This window comes from Peromyscus leucopus, chromosome 16_21 (genome assembly GCF_004664715.2).
Source record: "Peromyscus leucopus breed LL Stock chromosome 16_21, UCI_PerLeu_2.1, whole genome shotgun sequence".
NCBI classification, from domain to species: domain Eukaryota; kingdom Metazoa; phylum Chordata; class Mammalia; order Rodentia; family Cricetidae; genus Peromyscus; species Peromyscus leucopus.
In genome coordinates, this window is record NC_051084.1 from 33764510 (window position 1) to 33786280 (window position 21771).

General features: G+C 45.4%; 2 protein-coding genes across 6 annotated transcripts in view; one reads left to right on the forward strand and one right to left on the reverse strand.

Moving 5' to 3' along the window:
• Sh3rf3 (SH3 domain containing ring finger 3) overlaps window positions 1-11945 on the forward strand; it is a 308575-nt gene extending 296630 nt beyond the window's left edge. The window contains exons 9-10 of the mRNA XM_028892438.2: window positions 2018-2352; window positions 8972-11945. Of these exons, the coding sequence (XP_028748271.1) occupies window positions 2018-2352; window positions 8972-9140 (504 nt within the window). The 3' untranslated portion in view covers window positions 9141-11945. The remainder of the gene's footprint in view (window positions 1-2017; window positions 2353-8971) is intronic.
• Window positions 11946-15503: 3558 nt separating this feature from the next.
• The window catches only part of Septin10 (septin 10), an 85587-nt gene continuing 79319 nt past the window's right edge, over window positions 15504-21771 (reverse strand). For all 5 annotated transcript variants that reach the window (XM_037200109.1, XM_037200107.1, XM_037200108.1 and 2 more), the window contains one exon: window positions 15504-15620. In XM_037200109.1, coding sequence (XP_037056004.1) covers window positions 15530-15620 — 91 coding nt within the window. In that variant the 3' untranslated portion in view covers window positions 15504-15529. The remainder of the gene's footprint in view (window positions 15621-21771) is intronic.

Below are 21771 nucleotides of genomic sequence, written 5' to 3' on the forward strand. Positions count from 1 at the left end.
ACTGCACCTTACGCCCCCAGACAGCATGGTGAACGCTCCAACGAAGCATGCGTATAACCGATGACTAAGGTTTCATTCTCCATTTCCCATACAGCTCCCAGGGCCTGGAAGAATGCACACCAACTTTAGGCAGAGTTCTTGGAGGAAGCCAGGCTAGGTGGCTGCAGGAGAATCAGGCATTAAGTGCCCCAGGCCCCACTCTGGGACTGACACACAGGAAGAAGGGAAGAAAACCCAGCTCAGGGAGTCCTGAGCCATGTAGGGAGGGTGTAACATAGAGCACTAGCTGACTGGGGGTTGCCTTTCTATGATGTTCCCTAAGTAGGGGGGTCCTGAGCCCTCCGTGACTGGATACTGTTGTTGCAAAACAAAGAAACAAAAACCAGCTCTCAACTCAAAGGGAATAAGAGATAGTTTATTCTGGGGCCATTTTGAGTGAGCATGCCCAGGAACACCACAGATTTAAGTTATTCTAAAGTCCATGTTCCAATGTGGAAGCAGTTTGATAAGTTTTATAATCTTACCAAGCAAAGAAAGTCACAAATCAAGGTAAGTTTATAATGCATTCATGAGTATATGAGAGAGGTGGTTACGGAATACGGGAGAAGGTCTTCTGTAGGCCTAGGATGCTATCTGATGACATGCTTAGCCATGGGAAGGTGGAAGCCCCTAGTCTGCTAAGTTAATAGATTCCAAAAGGTTTTCATCTATTAGTCACAGGAAGTCACTTCTGACACAGAGATGGAGAATGAACGGCTGTTCTGAGGGATAATGCTAGCCCAAGAAAAGGGACCTGCCACACGCCAACCTCTCCACAGTGCTGCAGTTCCAGTGAGTGGGTCTCTAGACAGCTTCTTTCTGTCAGCAGCTCCTCATGATCACCTACCATGAGACTGTGCAGAGCTCAGAAGGATGCTCAAGACCCCCAAGTGCGGGCTCATGGCCCTCTGGATACTGAAGGGGGATCACTGTCCAGATTTCAACAGAGCACCCCAAACACTGCACATCAGCAGAGCCAGAAGCCTTCAGATAACCACGCTTCAGTTACTGGCCAGATAGACCTGTGACACTGCACACCATGAGACTTAAAATCACACATTATACACACACTATACACATATATTATACACACACACAATATATATATATATACATGCACATCATATACATGCTATATATACTATATATACATGTTATATACACTATATATATACTTTATGCACACTATATACACACATACTATATACACACTGTACATATACACACATATATACTATACATTCATACTATATATACATAGATACACATTACATATAGACATATACATGATATATACACACATACATATACTATATACACACAATATACACATATATTATACATACATTATATATACACATACACTATATATACACAATATATATATATAGCACTATATATGCACACATTATATACTATATCCATATATCATACACAGCCTATATACATACTGTATGTATATGTACACATGTGTATACACACACATATGCATGTACATACACACTAACATCCATGCACACATATACATACTCCACCACTGTTTATGTGGAGGAAAGTTTAACTAGCCAAGGGTTCTAAACCAGTTGTCCCAAAGACACATGCTGTAGCTCACCCTTGGATGAGGAACTGTATGTCTGCATGCCCTGTGCAGAATTATTATGGACAGCCCCACTAGGAACATCTCCCCTGCACAGCAAAGCAGTCACCCTGAATGGGTTCCTCAGACACAGCCCATGAAGTTGCCTATTGGGTCCTGTCATGGGGAGTCCTGTTTTGTGGGTTCCTAGCCTGCGAACTTTCCATGGGAGCTGGCCTTGTGAGACACTCCTTCCAGGTTTCAGGAAAGAAAACTAAGGGGTTCAGGCTTGTCTTGGTTGTCTTCCTCTGACTAGATTTACAGGACTGTCTTAAAGGTCTCCACAGGACAGCCCTCCCAGAGATGCTAACATATCCTGTTTAACTGTGTGTGTTTCTACAGAAGGAGAAGAAGAGCGGGCTATTGAAGCTGCTGGCTGGAGCATCTACCAAGAAGAAATCCCGCTCCCCACCATCTATATCGCCAACCCACGACCCCCAGTCAGCCATGGATACCTCACTGCAGGGTGCCATGGGCCCTGAAGTGTCCCCAGTGACCGTCCATGGCAGGGCAGGTTCCTGCCCCATAGAGAGTGAGATGCAGGGGGCCATTGGGTTGGAGCCACTGCACAGAAAAGCCGGCTCCTTGGATCTGAATTTCTCTTTGTCCCCTTCTCGGCAGTCAACTCTGTCCATGGCTTCCATCCGCCCTGAACCTAAGCCGCTGCCCAGAGAGAGGTAAGGAGCTGAAGGCTTTTATCTCTGTGTCCTCTCTGTAGGACTAACACCTGAGTTCTGGAACCTTCTTGGGGACTGGGCAAAATGGAGTTTCCCAAAGGTTGAGCTTATCGAATATCCCTCTTTACTCAGGCCCTGGGGTATATTCCTTATTCCCAACCTGCCTTGTGTCTTAGTTAGGGCTTTTATTGCTGTGAAGAGACATCATGACCATGGCAACTCTTATAAGGAAAACATTTAATTGGGGTGGCTCACTTACAGTTTCAGAGGTTCAGTCTGTTATCATGGTGGGGAGCTTGGCAGCATGCAGGCAGACATAACCAAGAGTCATACATCTTGCAGGCAACAGGAAGTTGACTGAGACACTAAACAGTATCCTGAGCATAGGAAACTTCAAAGCCTGCCCCCACAATGATACAGTTCCTCCAACAAGGCCATACCCACTCCAACAAAGCCACACCTCCTAATAGTACCACTCCTTTGAGATTATGGGGGCCAATTACATTCAAACTACCACACCTTCCTTCCTGGATTTGGGCTTGTAAATGGGCATTTCCCTGAAGAAACGTCCAAACCACTGTGGCCCAGAGCCCTGGGTTCTCAACCTTTGAGACCCTCAAATAAACTATTCCAGAGTCTCCTGTGGGCCTGTGCCTCATTCACTCACTCAGAAAAGCAGTTCTTTGAACCTCATAACACTGTCACATTTTAGTGTTATGAAGTGTTGTTCTATGTTATTCTATGTTATCTTCAAGGTCAAACCATTCAGAACTGCCAATACTCAACCATTTTTATCCAAACTAGCAAGTTAATGTAATTCAACCTCAAGTTTTGGAAACTGAGCCACAGTGAGGTCACAGGCTGAGGAGCAATAGATTGTACAAGTTTTCTAAGTAGTAGGGTGTCTATCTTTGTGAATGGATCTGTGTGTTTGAGTTTACAACTAAAGACCGGAAGGCCTTGTGGGGAATGATGGGCACCACCCTGCCCAGTCTCTACTAGTTAGAGCACTGCTTAGATAATAAACGCATGAAACCACATCCTGAGATGGCATTTCTGTTCATCCCTCCACTGCTCAGTCACCTGTTACCTGAGCTAGAGAACACAGCTGCTGTTCTACATGCTAACCTCAGACCATTCCTCCAGGAGCCAGGCAGTGAGTAGACAAGGGGTCATCCAAACAGACAAAGACCAGATAGTAAATACCACTGATGCTGTGGACTAGGCGATGTCCACGGCACTCCGCTGTGCAATAGGAAGGCTGCCACAGATTGGGTGCACATGGCTTGGTGTTCCCAGAAGCCCCCTGCTGTGACCAAAATTAGGATTTCTTGTAGCTTTCTAATGTTAAATCTCTGGAATCATTTTTAACCATATAGAAAAGGCAGTAACATCCATAGCTCTGCTACCACACAGCCACACACTACAGTTCTGGATGATTTTGAGCTACATCTATGGTGCTGTTAGATCCCGGGCCATGGGGAGAACAATCTCTTAAGGGCCTCGGAGGGACACCATGAACCAATCACTGACTTCTAATGACCAATGAAGATGTACATCTGTATTGACATTTGCAGTTACAGTGACGGTGGCGAACATCTGCTGAGGGTTCTGTGAAAGGCTGGTACTCAAAACACTCACGGTTGGCATGAGCTCCTGCCGCTGACACCAGGTTGGCCAGGCTCTGCAGGTAGCATATACACACCTGCATTTCCTGAGTACAATATGTGCATTATCCATTGAAGCCCCTTATGAATCTTACTAATTCAGCATCCCCAGTTCCTGATGAAGTAACTGATGTTCCGTAAAAGCCTAAGAAACTTGCTCATGGTTCCACAGCTGGCTAGCAGCTGGATGAGAGGTTTAACTGAGAAGGTTTTCTGACCACAGAGTCTAAGCTCATAGGGTAATTGTTTTCCCAGGGTTCTCTAGAAGAACAGAACAAGGGGATGAATGTATATATAATCACATATATATAAATATATATGAATCAGAGTGTATTAAGTGAGCCGAGATGCTAAGAGCCTATTAGTTAGCTGGTCTTTGAGGATGGGTGCCTCAACAGTCAGAGCACTCAGTTCACAAGGCAGGTGCCTCGCTAGTCCAAAAAGTTCCTGGAGAACCCCTGATTCCTAGTCAATGATGTAAGTTTGGAAACACTGGTTCTGCAGTCAGCAAGGAAATCAGCAACAATGGCAGCAACAGGGCCGGTAACTCGGCAGCAAGGAGAAGGCCAAGCAAGCAAAGGGCGAGATGTTCTTCTTTCTCAAATACCCTTTCTATCTGCACTGCTGCCTCAAAGCGCTGCCACGGTGGGGGCGGGCCTGCCTACGTCAATCAAGACGATCAGGACAGTTCTTCAGGCGAGGCCCCCTACTCTGGTGATTCTGATATTTGGCCGGTTGACACTGAATCCAACTGTAAGAGTATTCAGAGTCCCATAAAGGGCTCCGTGGCTCCATCTGGACAGGAGTGAACAGAGAATGGCCACAGGCTACCCTACAGTATCTGGAAAGCTGAAGTGGAGGAACTGAAGATGTGAGATCCAGCTCCCAAGGTTAGCACAACTCCAGGTCAGACAGGGATTCTGGGCCCAGAAGTCCATGCAAGATGCTCACTGTGCGACTTCTCAGACTGGGCCTCCTGCATGTGCAGAGGTCTCTGAGTCTTGGACTTAGAAAGATTAGGCTCCACCCCAGCCTTCCTAGGCTTCCCCATGCAGGACTCTTTCTGAAGGAAACCCTTTCAAGATGTAAAAAGTTCTGACAGCCTGGACCTGTGCTGGGCCTCCTTGGAGTCTTCAAATCCCCTGATCTTCTCAGCCTGGACGACCATAGTAATTACACAAAAGGAACTCTCACCTCTAAGGGAGTAAGAGATGGTTTGTTATGGAGCCAAAGTTGAGTGACCATGGCCCGGGAAGACAGATTTAGGTCTCCCAAAATACAGTGTTCCCATGTGGAAACAGCTCCATGAAGTTTTTACAATAACAGAAAAGAGAAAGTCGTAAGTCAAGGCATTTTTAAAAATACATTGGCGGAAACATCAGAGAGGCGGTTTGCAGCCAGGCAGAGAAATCTCAGCTGCAGGCCTCAGATGCTCCCTGATAGCATTTTTAGCCCTTTGGTTGATGAGGAATAGGGTTTTGTTAAGTCAATACATCCTAAAGATTTTTATCTGTTTATTGGAACAGGTCTGACACAGAGGTGGCCAAGGGGAGGCACTTTAGTGGGGCTGAAGATAGCCCAAGAGGAACTAATTAGCCTCTGGGCCTACACATTCCAAAGACACCATCACTGAATTTTAGTCAGTCAGCCTTTGAGCACACAGCTCATGTTTCCCCGGGAATTCTTATTTATAATAGAATAGAGAGGTCAATACTGCTGCTCCCTCCTACCGTGGCCCACTAGCTAGGTTGTGGGGGTGAGGGTAAAATATTCTTTGCGCTGTCCCCAGCCTATGGCCCACAGCCACACAGACGGCTCCTGAAGGAGACCACCCTCATCCTATCTGCTGGCTACAACTGTCACCTGCCCCGAGGCTTGGGGTACCGGGCTCAGACAGCTGCCATACAGAGCTACCCAGATACCAGAGGGGCCAGCGGCAGAAGGTGGAGGGCGGGGCGTCCTGTCGAGGACTGAGAGGTAGACGGCGGATAAGCATCAGTATCTGAGAAGGCGGCCGGTCCTCAGAGAACCGCTACTCCAGCGTCCCGCAGCTCATAACCACCAACACACTGCACCTCATGGCCGGGGAGTCTAGTGTGAACAGAACCCCAATTCACACCCAGGTGTCTAGGCATCTCCGAGGGAACAGGGAAGGGTGAGTGCGGGTTCAGGAGAGCCCCAAGTGTGAACATTCACAGAAAGCAGAAAGGGGTGTTAGCCCCTGAGAAGGCATCTAGGCTGGTGTCTGGAATGAAGTGGGGGCCTGCCTCATTGGAAGGTCAGAAGGGCGCGATCCGGCTGCTGCTGGAGGATAGTAGTCCTTAGAAGGTTTGGGGAAGGCGTGTTAAGGGACACTAGGGCCAGCTGGGGACTCAGCCCTGTGAGGCTAAAAATCTGTATAGCACAGTAGGGCTTAGGACGAGGACGGCTCAGAGAAGTTGGCTGGGCTTTGTGGAGGAGCGCCATTAGGACCACAGCCGAGTGTCGGTCAGGGCAAGCGCCATGCTGACCGCAGGGCTCTGGGTTCTCACAAAGGTGAGGGCCCAGGGGTCCAACTCTGCTCTCATATTTAGGGAGAGCCTAAATTTCATAGCCTAGAGCACCCTCAGCGCTTCACCCAGGTAGAGCTGTGGCCAGCAGCATGCTCTTGAGGCAGCTGGCCGGCAGAAGCATTGAAGGCGCCTTCTCTGGTTTCATTTTGTCATGGTGATCGGAAAACAGGACCTTGAGACCTTGGGTGTTACAGGTTGCCCAGGTCTTGTGGAAAAGAGGTGAGGAGAAACTGGTGCCTTTCTGGCACCAACCATGTGATTTCAGCCAGTTCAGCCTGAGGCTGTACACCTTACTATTTAAAAACGATGACCACTCCACCAAAGCAAACTTCAAAGCACCCCCAGACCAAATGGGGCCCCAGTCACCTCCACCTGAGAGGTAGTAGTTCAGGGGAGGAGCCATGAGTTTTAGATGGAGAACCTGGCACATGGACAGGTCATGACACAAAGGTCCCAAAGCCAAGTGCCCAGCCTATGTCCCGGGACTGGAGCAGTCCCTGTTCCCCATAGGCCACGGCTGACCAGGTACAGCCATGAGTTCACTAGGGCAGACCCCCAGATAGGAGACCAGCACAGGTAGGAGGGACGATGAGAAATGGAGGGTTATCTAGAGGTCTGCTAACTAAAAAATAAGACAGCTGTGCCTTAGATCTGTGTCTAAGAGGACACCAAGGGAACTTCCTTTTTTAAAAAGGAAGCCTCTTATATAGAATTAATGTAGGCCATTTATCACTTTGTATACATTGAATGATACATTTTGATACTTACCCCCCATTGAACTGTTTTCTCTCCTCTCATTCTCTCCCTGACCCCCTTTCTCATCCCAGCCAGTTCCTCCTCTCTCATATTCTTTGTGTCTTTGTGGTTATCCAATCAGTTTTATTAGGGTTGCTTGTTGAGAGGTTATCTGAAGGATCACTGGCACATTACTGGAAACTACACCATTAAGAAGACATCTCTCCATCTCCCAGCAACCATTAACTGCCTATAAATTGTTAGCGATAGATGGGTCCTTGTGAGTGCCCCCTGCATCACAGGATGTTGATGGACCCAATCTTAGAGGTTTTAGGCAGGTGTCTTAGCTGCTGCAAGCTCCAGAGGGCCACAGTTCAATTCTGTTGATTCCCAGTCGGTCGCACACACAAAAGACATGAAGGGGACTTAGAAAGAGGAAGAATATCAATGGGAGAAAGCGGGGACAAAGGGGATTATAGGGAGAGGACAAAAATGCATTATATGTGTGCATGAAGGTGTCAAAGGATAGAAACAGTATTTTTTGTTGTTGTTGTTTTTGTTTTGTTTTTTCGAGACAGGGTTTCTCTGTGTAGCTTTGTGCCTTTCCTGGGACTCGCTTGGTAGCCCAGGCTGGCCTCGAACTCACAGAGATCCGCCTGGCTCTGCCTCCCGAGTGCTGGGATTAAAGGCGTGCGCCACCACCGCCCCACCTAGAAACAGTATTTTTCAAGAGCGTGCAGAAGACAGCATTCCACAGCACTCTGACCTACCCTCCAGCTCTTACCTTCCTCTTTTCACTTCTGTGATATTTCCTGAGCTTTGGAGGAGGAGATAGACAGACATCTCACTTATGGCTAAGCATTCAACAATTATGTTTTCTGAGCATTGTGACCAAGTACAAGTCTCTGCAATTACCACTGCCCACTGGGGGAAACGTCTCTTTGACCAAAGCTGACAACAGCATTACTCTTTGGGGATAAGCATAATACTATAATTGTTTAGAAGGCAGTTTGATGAATATGTCCTGTCAGTTTTACAAAGCGGTAACTGTAGCTTCCTCACTAGGGCCTGTGACTTCTCCAGCCGATGGCTGTTGACCAGGCTTACAGTATAAGATTTGAATCCCTTCCTCAACAGGCCTCAGCTCCAAGCAGAAAGTACCCCATTGTTGACTTGTCCCTACTGAACCAGTTGACACATTTTGCTCAGCCAGTTGGTAGTGAGGCATGCCAGGTCCATAGCCGAGTAAGACTGTTGATCACAATTCTCCTTGTGGTACCCTGCATAGTACAGTGCCTCGCAATACTGTGAGTGCTAGCCAATAGGGAAGAAGCTTCCACATCAGTTTCAACTTGGGTTTTCTATGTCCCACAGCTAGAGCATGGGATTATCTTTTCTGGTGGCATCCAACTACAATGGCCATTGCCTGTGTTGTTTTAGATGTCCGGATGGCTCCCTGACCAACAGCTCTGAGGGAGATTAGATAACAAATTAAAGAGCTTTGGGGGAACGTAAAAAAGATAATTTTACAAAATGTGAAAAGTGACCTCAAACTATAAGAACTTAGACGGAGGGAACAGAGGGCTCAAAGTGGGCAGGTAGAGTCTAGGGCACAAGAGGGACAACCTACCCCCCAGCTCACATGCTGTTCCTCTGTCCTCCTAGGTACCGTGTGGTGGTCTCCTACCCACCCCAGAGTGAAGCAGAGATCGAACTAAAGGAAGGTGACATTGTCTTCGTGCACAAGAAGCATGAAGATGGCTGGTTCAAGGGGACTCTGCAGAGGAATGGCCGCACCGGCCTCTTCCCGGGCAGCTTTGTGGAGAGCTTCTGAAGGCCGTTGCTCATGTCCGGCTCTGCCATCCAGGAGAGGGACCCAAGAAAACACTATGTGAGCAGAAGAAGCCTTATCACCTAGGTCCCTGGGCCTTTCTAAAACACCTGCCAGGAACAACTGGACTGGGGTGACGAGTCGGTTGTGAAGGCCATGCTCTCGCGTGAGGTCCTAACTGAAAGCACACATGGATGTCGTCTTGGTTGTGACGGCCATACCCTCATATAAAGTCCTTATTGAAAGCACACATGCGTGTCCTTCAAGACCATGCCATGAATTTCAGTGAGCGGTACAATGGAAAACGTTGCCCATGTGGACAAATGCACTCTATGCCAGCCAGCGGCTAAAGCAGTATCGGCTATCTGTGCAAGGCTGGGAGCGTGGGAGGGTCCAAGGTGGGGCCGTGTGTGAGCGAGCGAGGGCTGACAGCAATGTAACTTCCCTGGCTCCCCTGGGTATCATTCCTCTATATACCTCTGTCACCTGCCATCGAGCCCCACATCCAGGGCATTCATGGTTCAGGAGCCTCGTGTAAGGGCTCCGAGTCTCCCAAGGTGCCCTGTGGGGTTCTGTTGGGCACCGCAGAATTCTTACGGCTTCGTCTCCTACCGGGATAAGAAGGAACACCTTCTGGTTTCACGACCACTCTTACGGCACCTTTTTAATGTACAACTCCTAAACTTTATATATTTCTAATAGGTCAGACGCTGCATATTTTTCATACATCTGGTGCTGATTTTTTGTAAAACTAGAAATCACTTGGGTAAGCTTCAAGGAAAAACATGAGGTAACATCAAAGGAAAGTTTTATATATTTCCCATCTGAAGTTTGGAGCATATTGAGGAATTCCTATCTGTGATATCAAAACATTGGCTGGTGCTCAGTGAGGTGACAGAGTCTGCCGAGATGGTCATGCGAAGTTGGAGAGTCTTTCCTGGCTATTGGAAACAGCCTAAACCACATGCTCCATCTAGATAGGAGTGATTTTTTTTTAATTGGAAACATTTTTGAGGAATTTATACTGCCTTTTTGTGTGGCAAGAAAACACAGACACACACACACACACACACACACACACACACACACACACACACTGACCCCTAAAACTTCCTTTGGCTGCTTTCGAGAGAACGACTAAAAGTAGCATTCTTACAGTATGTCTTGCTGCCAAAATGCAGCTTTCACAACAGCTCAGATCGCTACCTTGCAAAGGTTTTTTTTCTCCATTTCAAAAACAAGTCACTTCCCCTATCAGGCCAGGCAAAATTCCGTCCGCTAGAGACCAAAGGTAATGCTAAGAGGAATCTGATGCCTGACGACAGGCTTACAGGGCCTGGAGCCACTGGAAAAAGCAGCAGGGCGGTTCCTTTGGCCCTCAGGCCTTCCTGTCAAGTTCCCTGGAGCAACAGCTTGCTTCCCAAGAGGGCGGCCTGGATGGCTATCAAGAGGAGTGAGGTCACACTTTAGAAACACAGTATTTTTTTTTTTTTTCATCTCAAAGTAGCAATTTGTGAGCCTCTGTACATTTTTACAAAAATCACCCAGACCTGTGTCAAGCCTTTGGTAGCAGAGGCTATCACTAGTTTTCGTAAGAAAATAAGGACCACTTCTCAACGTTCCTATTTGAGGATGTGACTTCACTAGTTGTGACTGCCAGGTGACTGCCATGTAGAAGCAGTGATGCCTAGGAAAAGTCTCTTCCTCCATGATAATAGACTAACTAGACAGAAGAAAACTGTTCTGAGCCAAAGAGAAACTCTAGCTTAGGCACAGAGACCCCTATATGCAGGGTGAGTGACATCTACAAGGAGTCTAGTCACTGTCACTGCTGAATTACTTGCCCACCCATGCACAAAAGATCTGTGTATGGTTAAATCCATGATATCACCAAGGAGGTACACAGATCTACATCCTGGGGAAGATGTGTTTTCAGTGGAACCAGAACTCACTCCAGTTTCCAGACAATAAAAGTCCCTTTTTCTCTCCTCAACAAGATTGACCTGAAGTCAACAGAATAAGACAACTTTGACCTGTCCTCTTTTCTCCTGAGGGCTGCTTCATGAGGTCAGGAGGTAGCAGCTTGATAGAAAGCTAAGTAAAGTATCAAGTTGTCTTTGGAAAACATCAGTTGGAACCTCTCCTAACAAAGTCATGGGTTTATACATGACCTACCTTAGGAAGGGAAACAGGGCCCTAGGCCTCATTCCCAGATGAGGCTTTTTAAAATACACAATGAGCCCCATGGTCTGAGTATTTTGAATACTCTCAAGCCCTTTAACTTTCAAAATCATGTGTTCAGTCAAGAAAAGAAAAGAGGTACCTTTCTTAAGGTCATCTTCCCTTGAGGACACATGTCTTGGCTACCAAAATGAAGCCAGCGTCTAATCTAGAACCTTCACATTCCATCCTGGCCAGAAGCATGTACTTCTAACTCACACAGTAAGTAGTATTTGGTGGCCAGGTGATTTTCCTTGAATAGTTCCCAGCCCTTCAGATTGAGGGTCACCAAGGAGACAGGACAGTCTAGCCCCAAGAGGATTGACGGAAGGAACAAGAGAGATGGACAAGATGGTCTGTAGTGGGGTGTGAATACAAGGCTGGGCACTGTAAAACCATTCCAGTAGACTTGGAAGCCCTTGTACTTTGTACAATGCACACACAAACACACACGTGCAAGCACGTGTCCCCAACCCCACATGTTTCTATTATACACCAATGTCAGTATGTAATTTTGGATGAATTGACAGTAGTGGCAAACTATGATGCCTGTGTTTCTGAGTCTTTCAATAAAAATGACCATGGAGAGGCTGTGTGTCTCAATAGTGGGAACAATGCAGTTGGGGCAGAAGATGTGAGTCTGAGAGGGGGCAGAATCAAGAGAGCTGTCTTAGGGTTCTATTGCTGTGAAGAGACAATGACCAAGGCAGCTTATAAAAGAAAGCATTTAATTGGGGCCTTGCTTACAGTTTCAGAGTAATCTATGATCATCATAGTGGAAAGCATGGCAACAGGCAGGCACGAAGGCATGGTAATGGAGCAGAAGCTGAGAGCTCACATCTGATCTGCCAGTTGCAAGAAGATAAAGATGGGGACTGAACCTGGTGTGGCTTTTGAAACCTCAAAACCCACCCCCAATGATAAACTTTCTCCAACAAGGCCACACCTACTAATCCTTCCTAAACAGTTCTCCAACTAGAAACCAAGCATTCAAACATACAAGCCAATGGGGAGCATTCTCATCCAAGCCACCACAAAGGCATTACCTACATGCCCAAGACTCGTGCTTGTCACCTTCTGTTCCTTGGGGGACACAGGCTCTGTGTATAGCAGGAATGGGCACTGAAGAGCCCAAGAAGTTGTGGCCAGCAGTGAAGTTGAACATGATCTGTACCAAGCACATGTTGGATGTTGACTAGTTGGACAAGAAGCAGCAGCTATAGATGCCATCGTGGCAAGGAGTCAGTGGTGTCTTTAGTTCCCTTCCAGGAGTACACTTAGACTTACATACATATATGTATATGTATGTATGTATATATATTCATATATATACACATTCCAAAATATATAAATATAACCTGTTCAGTCCATATAGTGTTACTTTATGAATGTTTGCAGGGATGACCATTTGGTACTGGATAACCAGTTGGTGTGCTCATCTCTGAAGAAGACTATTTCTCCCTCTCTCAGCATCAGACACAGGGCCCAGAGGCCCCTGAGCTAGAAATGTTTTTGAAAGCCACCTCCTCAAGGACTAGCTTTACCAGAAGGTGACAAGGGAGCTTCAAAGGAGGGAAGCCACCAATCATCTCCACAGCTCTGATGCCTATGAGCCACAACCATGGCCAGTGTGGCACCATGACCCTAAGGGTGTAGTAGTGACACACACACCTTGGTGATAACCAACAGCTCTCTAACTGGACCTAAGACCCACTCAAGAGGGAAACTATGCCTGGCGCTGGAAACCTAGCCAACTGCCCAGGACTAGTGAAGTCATGGATCTTGGAGGGGAACCTACAACTGGCACTTTCGTAAACCAGCATAACCCCTAACTACGTTCTAAATAGTTATCCTTACACCGGCAGATAAGAGTTCTGTTGTCCTCGCCTCTCAGCCAGGAGACTTCTCTGTCAACAAACCACTTCAGCTAACTTTCTTAGACAGCCCAGGGATGGGCACCATCCACAGGGGTCTAGGCCCTCTTACCTCAATTACCAACTAAAAATGCCTCACAGACATGCTCATAAGCCAGTCTGATGAAGGCAATCTCCTAATTGAGACTCCTTTGGTTAACTCTAGGTTATGTGAAGTTGAAGAACTAGAAGAGATGCAGACATGCATACAACCCATGGCAAGGGGCCATTCCGTCTTTCCATAAAAATTAAATGAATCCATACAGGAGTAAATAATACAGCATGGGTAGCATCTGGACAGGAGAGTGCAGGGAAGAAACATGCTGCATCTGCAGGAAAGATGCCCTTACCTTCGTGTGCTGGATAAGCAACTAATAGAAGAGATTAATAACTGCCACAGACTGCTATGACTCAAACTACAGTCCCCTTTTCCAACATCAGGGGGACTCTTGCATCTCCAAATTCTGGGTGCTGATCCACAGTCTCTAAGTAAGTATAGCCATACATTATGTAATGATGTATTAGCCAAGGAAAGGGTACTTAGAAGACAGTGGCCCGGCAGGTTATAATGGAGCCAAGGAATTCTTGTCACCTAGTGACAACAAAGCCTTTATAATGCCTTAATACAATGTATTCCTCACGTGTAGGTGATAATGCTGATATAAATATACTTACTACACTGTCAATCTATTACATACTACTATGTACAGAATAGCACACTTGCTAATACAATTATCAGCTGTATATTTACTGTATTTCTTACTGGAAAGCATACCCTACTTACAAGTTTACTAAGACATTACATAGCATATGCTGATAGCAGTTCATACGTGTTTACCTTTTATGAGTACACCAAGAAGCCAGATTGAGTAATTGACTTCTGCTGTCTAGATCTGTGGTGCTAACATAAGGAAAATAATCACTTAACATAGCCTGTCATCTGAGAGTGTGTCTCATCATTAAAGAGATGTGATCATAATAAACTAAGTACTAGTGTGGGAAGTAGAGGCCCAGAAGAAATGTAGACTGTGTATGCAATCTGGAAGGAAAAAAAACTGCCTGGCAAGTTACCAAAGCTGTAAGACAGAGGTGAAAGGCAAACTTCTAGGGACCAATGCCATTTCATACTCAAATCACATGCTCAAACCCTCAGATTCTGGGTTTATACTCACTGAACCAACTAACATAATAATTTAACACAGGGAGAATGGTGCTGGTCGGGGCCCTTGAACCAGCAGAAGAGACATTTTTCATCATGGAGGCTTCCTCCAGCAACTGGTGGGAGTGGATGCAGAAAGAGATCCACATCCAAACATTAGGCAGAGCTCAGGGATGCCCTCAGAAGAGGGGGAGGAAGGATTCTAGGAGCCAGAGGGATCGAGGATGCCAGAACACAGCTCATAGTGGCTCACAGAGACTGACGCGGCAATCACAGACCCTGAATGGGTCTGCACTAGGTTCTCTGCATACAAGCTGTGGTTGTTTGGCTTGGAGCTTTTGTGAGAGTCCTTCACAGCGGGAGTAGGGGTATCTCTGACTCTTTCACCTGTTCATGGGACCCCTTTCCTCCTATTGGGTTGCCTTGCCCACCCTTGAGGGTTTGTGCCTAGTCGTATTGTATCTTGTTATGCCATGTTCGGTTGATATCACTGGGAGGCCTGCTCCCTTCTGAGGGGAGACAGACGAGCAGTGGACCTGGGGTGGGGAAGGGGAGATGAAGGGGATGGAGGGGGGGGGCTGTGGTTGGGATGTATTATATGAGAGAAAAATAAAGAAAATGAAAAAGAGAGTTTTTTTCATTATCCATCAGTAAATGAAGCTATCCATTAAAGCTCTAAGTCCCCATACATTTTGTGAGGGGAAGCCAGGATTCCTGCCTCTGACTGACACCGATATGATGTGCCTGCCCTTCATTTCAACTTTAAAACAAAAGGCCACAAGAAGCACTACAGAGTGAAGCAATGAACCATGAGAGCCACTGTCCTCGGAAAAGCGACAAAGACATGGTACAGGCAGTCAGTGTTGTGAATACCTAGGGTGTCGTCAAGAGGGTTTCTGAGGAAGGGGGCCAACGGGCCAGAAGCATCCACATTATTTATGCACACTAAAGGCCTGGGCGTGCAGACCCTATGAGCTTTCTCAGTGGATGGAGGGAGACTTACCAAATGGTCCCTGTCACGATGGTGGCTGAGCCAGTGGCTTTCCAATTTTACTATCATGAAAAAGCAACACATTCAGTAGAAATCATACTTCAGGTTTTTAATCCAGGTCTTTTTTGGAGGGAGAAGCACACAGTCTCATCCTCTCCTTTGCAGTTAGGCAGTCGCAGAAAGCTGCAGCTCCATCAACCCTGCAATACAAGGGAGACAACCAATGCTCTGCAGTGTGCTGTGTGGCTTACACGGAATGGATGTTTGAGTGATAAGACTAGCAGCTGTGGTGGACGGGGACCTGTCGTGAAACAAGGAACCTCTACATCCAAATTTTTTTCTTTACCTGGCATTTACATAGATTATCCTATTTAATCCGTGTGTCCCTGTGTGTGTATGTGTGCGTGCGTGCGTGCGTGCGTGCGTGCGTGCGTGCGTGCGTGCGTAGGCATGCATGAGCCATGGTACACATGGGGGTCAGAAGACAACCTCAGCTGTCAGTCCTTGCTTTCCAACTTGTTTGAGACAGGATCTCTTGTTATTCACCACGACATATGCCAGGCTAGCAGGCCTGTGAGCTTCTGAGGAGTCTCAGCACAGAAGCCCTGGGGTTGCAGGTGTGTGTTGTGTACTGCAGTTTCATGTGGCTCTGGGGATCTGAACAAAGTCCTTGTACTTGCACAACAAGATCCATCTCATCAGCTCTGACCTGTGGTTTTTGTATCTCCATTTCACACAGGAAAAGTTACATACAAGTGAAAGGGAACAGTCTTGACCATGAGTATACGAGAAGGAACAAACTTCATGAGAAAATAAATGAAAAGAGAACCAGAAGGGAAATAGCTACATCTGGTTCAGTAAACCAGCTAGCATCTAATACACTTGAAGCAAAGGGAAAGAGCAAACAATAACAATCAACCAGAAATCAATCAATCAAAAATCACAGAAACCAGCAGATCCTCCTCCGCAATAGCACTAAATGTAAATAGTCTTTATTCTAACTAAAAGATGCAGACTAGTGGGTAAAACACTTGCTACATAAGTCTGGAAACCTGAATTTGACCCCTGGAACCCAGATAAAGGTGAAAGGAGAAAACTCCAGAGTTTTCCTCTGACATCATGCATACGCACACATGCATGTACACACACAAACACACCACACACACATACACACACACACACACACACACACACACCATGCATACACACACAGTAAAATAAGAAAATGTATATTAGCTTATTGGATTAAAAAAAACAAGCCTCAAATATTAGTTATGCATAAGCAACACATCTCACTGGCAAAGACATACACAAACTGAGAGTCAAAGAATACAGGTCAGTAAGCCAAGCAAAACAAAACAGGAATAGCTATGCTTTATCCATGATAAAGTATACTTCAAACCAAAATTGTCCAGAGGAGATAACAAAGGCTACTACTTATTACCATGGCTAAAAATCCACTACAATAATCAAATTCTAAATATATACATTATATGCACCAATTACTGAAGCATTCAATTTCATGAAACAAACAGTATTGAAAATAAAGAAAAATATAGTCACAGATATCTTAGTAGTGGATGACTTCAATACCATATACTTATCAGTAGATAAACCATCCAGTCAATAAATCAAAGAATCTTCAGAGTTCAAATTCACCACACATCAAATGGACTTGACAGAATATTCCACCAACATCTATGAATACATGGCCTTCTCAGCAATCAATGGAACTTCCTCTAAAATTTCTCTAAAGTTTAAGCCACAAAGCAAGTCTTAGCAAATACTATCTAAATAAATGAATAGTAAACTTCTTGTACTTATCACAGTGGAATAAAGATAGGAATTATAGAAACTACACAAATGCATGGAGATTGACAAGTGCACTCTGATCAGTGACCATTAAAGAAATCCAGGAGCATTATTGAAAATTGTCTAGAATCAAATAAAATAAAAGCACAACTGTCTTAGTTAGGGTTTCTAATGCTGTGACTAAACACCATGACCAAAAAGCAAGGTGGAGAGGAAAGGGTTATTTCTTTTCTTTTCCTTTTTTTTCCCCTGGAGCCAAGGACCGAACCCAGAGCCTTGCACTTGCTGGGCAAGCGCGCTACCACTGAGCTAAATCCCCAACCCCGAGGAAAGGATTATTTGGCTTACACTTACAGATCATAGTTCATCATTGGAAGAAGTCAGGACAGGAACCAAGCGGGGCAGGAACCTGGAGGCAGGAGCTGATGCAGAGGCCATGGAGGGGTGCTGCTTACTGGCTTACTCCCCCTGCTTGCTTAGCCTGCTTTCTTACAGAACCCAGGACTGCCAACCCAGGGATGGCAACACCCACCATGGGCTGGGTCCTCCTGCGCTGACCACTAATTGAGAAGATGCCTTACAGCTGTATCTCATGGAAGCATTTCCTCAAGGGAGGCTCCTTCCTCTCCAAAGACCCCAGCTTGTGTCAAGTTGACACACAAAGCCAGCGAGTACAACTATTCCTTGTCAGCTTGACACCCAAATACATCACTATTAAGCCACAACCTTTCCTTATTCATCCAAGATCTCACATTAAAATCATAAATTTTAAAAGTCCACAGTCTTTACAAATTCAAACCCATAAAAATTTCTATCTCTTTAAAATATCCATTCTCTTTTAAAAGTTCAAGTCTTTCATCTGTGAACTCCTTTAAAAATAAAAAAAATAAATACCTTCTTCAAGAGGGGAGAACCAGGGCACCATCATAATCTGAACCAAGCAAAGCCAAGAGTATAAAAAATAAAACTCAATGTCCAATTATCTGGAACTCACGATTTTCTGGACTCCAAAGGGTTGGGTCACTTCTCCAGCTCTGCCCTCTGCGATACACACAGCTTGTCTTCCAGGCTCTGGCTGGCTCCACTGCTGCTACTGATGGTGGGTCTTCCCATGGTACCAGCATCTCCAAAATGCTGGGGTCCCTTGCTGCAGCTGGGCTGCACTTTCACCAATAGCTTCTCATAGGCTCTCGTCATGGTGCCAAGCCTCAACTTCTTTGCATGACCCCCTCAATCCTGGGCCTTCAACTGCTCCTGAGACTGCACCTCCACCAATGGCCTCTCCTGGCCTCTCCCAACACTGCCAAGTCTCAGCATGACCCCTTCATGCCTTCAAAATCAGTACCACCTGGGCGGTGTTTACACATTTCCAAGTCCTGATGCCAGCACGAAGTACAAGCATGGCTGCCTCTGCAACACAGCTTCTCTATGCTCTCAGAAAATATGTCCCAGAAGGTTTCATGATGTTGGTCTCTTCTTAATCACCATGAATTTCTTAGCTCCAGCTAACCAGTGTCAGCTGTCCCAGTAACATAAAGGTCTCACTTCAGTAGTTCTGGTATTTTGTTAATCACAGCTGATTCTTGGGCCCCAGCTAACCAGAAACATGGAATCTTAATTCAAAATAATGGCCCTGACAGAATCTTTAAACTTCCCTCTGAAACTTCACAAGCCAGGCCTCCATCTTCTGCACTGGTCTCAACATTCTAATCGTCCAAGATCCCACGAACATCCCACAGAGCTCTTAACAGTCAATGGCTCCTCTAGCCCAAAGTTCCAAAGTCTTTCCATAATCCTCCTCAAAACATGGTTAGGTCTGTCATAGCAATACCCCCGTATGCAGGTAACATTTTCTGTCTTAGTTGGGGTTCCTATTGATGTGATGAAAAACCATAACCAAAAAACCAAGTTGGGGAAGAAAGGGTTTATTCGGCTTCCACTTCCAGATGATAGTCCATCACTGGAGGAATTCAGAACAAGAAATCAATCAGGACTTGAACCTGGAGGTAGGAGTTGATGTAGAGGCCATGGAGGGGTGCTGCTTACTGACTCGCTTCCACCGGCTTGCTCAGCCTGCTTTCTTATAGAACCCAGGACCACCAGCCCAGGGATAGCACCACCCACAAAGGGCTGGGCCCTCCTGCATTGATTACTAATTGAGAAAATGCCTTACAGCTGGATGACATGGAGGCCTTTCCTCAGCTGAGGCTCTTTCCTCTCTGATGACTCTAGTGTGTGTCAAGTTGACATACAAAACCAGCCAGGACACACAACTTAACAGAAACTGTGGGACACAGCAAAGGCAGTTCTCAGAGAAAAGGTTACTACTCTATGTATTAAAAACTCAGAAATCTCAAATTAATAACTTAATGATGATCTCAAACTCTTCAAAAAGTGTAAATGATCTAAAGTGAAAATCAACAGACAGAAATAAGGATCACATCACATATTAGTGAAATAAAGACTAAAAGAACAGAATAATCAATGAAGCAATCGGCTCTTTCAAAATGAAAAAAAAAAACTCTTAGCCAAATTTATCAAACAACAAAGAGAGAAGGCCTAAATTAATAAAATTGGAATTGAAAAGGAGACATTACAACAAATGTCATTGAAATCCATAGACACATTTAGAGAAACACTTTGAAACCTCTGTTATGGAAATCTGAAAAATCTAGAGGAAATAGAAGAATTCCAAGATATTCAGACATACTGATGCAACTGCTCCTGGGGAGTCTATTCACCCCAGACAGAGAGCAACAACAGGCTAAAGAAATGATTCTGCCCATGTCTATCTTAGTAAACCATTGGGTTTAGTTGGAGTTATTTAAAGGTGAATGTAGGAGAAATTAGTTCCATTAACATAGGCAACTAATATACAGCTACACCACTGAAGAAGTCTCTCCTGGCAGACAACTGTTAACCGCTTATATTCTTAGTTAGGAAAAGGCTTCATATCCCTTGAGTGCCTACCTGTCTTGTAAAATTCTCCCTGTCCCATTCCACACAGAAATATCAGTGATCTCAATCATGGGAGAACTGTATAAAAGTACTTGTAGCTTCTGTTTTTAGGATGGAAATGGCATTTCATCTTCAAAGAATGGAATTCCTTCCCTCCCTCCAATTTTTGTAATTCCTTCTTCTACCTTTTTACAGTGTTCTCTAAGCCTTAGATGGAACGTTATAGATGCACGAATATTTTCTTAGGGATAATTTCTGGGCTGGGGTTCCACAGCAGTAGTCACTTATTTTTAGCACCATTACCAGTTATGTGTCACCACAGAAACTATCACCCATTGCAAAAAAGAAGCTTCCCTGTTCAAGGCTGGTAGCAGTAATAATTTATGAGTTAAATATAAATGTTTAGAAGGCATTTTCATGGTCACATTATATGCATTTAGACAAGCAATAGCCTCACCAGAGACACTAATCTCCCCAATCACAGGTGGTTTTGGTTTATTGTTATATTTTTATTATGTTTATTTGTTTAACTACTGGCCTATAGTACCAAACATAGGTTCCTTCCTGCGGTGTGGGTCTTAAGTACAATTGGAAAATAACCGATTGTACCCATAGTAATTATGCTACTATTACATCAGGGAATGCCTTTCATGTTGATAGTATTAATATGGCACGTCCACAGCTTACTAGGATGGCTGGCAACAATTGTCCCTCAGCAACCTGCATGGCACCTCCAACACTACACAAGCTAACCAGCGGTGATAGTGTGTGCAGCCCAGTGCCAAAGTGATGGCTCCATAATCCATCTCTTTCTATCGGGGAACACAGTGTCTTCAGCAATATGGTCTTCTCATCTTACTCTGAGCAGTGGCACTAGTCTGTACCGGGGTCGGGGCTTCCCTATCCAACAACTCAGCATCCATGTTAGGCAGCTTCACAATCATCAGTAACTGCAGTTCAGTCAATTTCACACCCTCCTCTGGCCTCAAAGGGCACCCCCATATAGACACATGGATATGTCACAGACACCCACAGACACAAATAAAACAAATCTTTTTTAAAGGGAAATGGCGAGGGCGATTCTCATCCCGTGAGAGCTCTTTCCTCCAGCGCTGTGGGCACAATGGGGATCAACTGTACTTCTTCACCCCTTTGGTGAACCATGTTTGGGCATCCTCTTTCAAGCATTCCTGGCTCTAGCTATGAAGCACTCCAGGAACTCACTAGCACCACATTTGGCTTCATGTTCTTTCCCCCTAGGAGCTCCAGCTCAACAGGAATCCTGCCATGTTTACTGCTGAGTGACCTGGACAGGCTCCCCTGTCTACTGTTTCCTTTTCTCTCCTCTTAATTGCTTTAGCACTTTATAAACCCAATACACATGTTGGTCTAAATCAATCTGCCATAAAGATCATGACTTACCAGTCCTGGGGCCCCTGATGAATTAACTTCCTTCTTCATGCTCAGGTGAACACAGTATTATCCAATCTAATACACTGGACATTAAACCTCAACCTCTCTCGGGCTCTCTCATCCTCGTTCTACCTTATTTTCTCTCTCCTCATTGTTCTTTGAACAGGT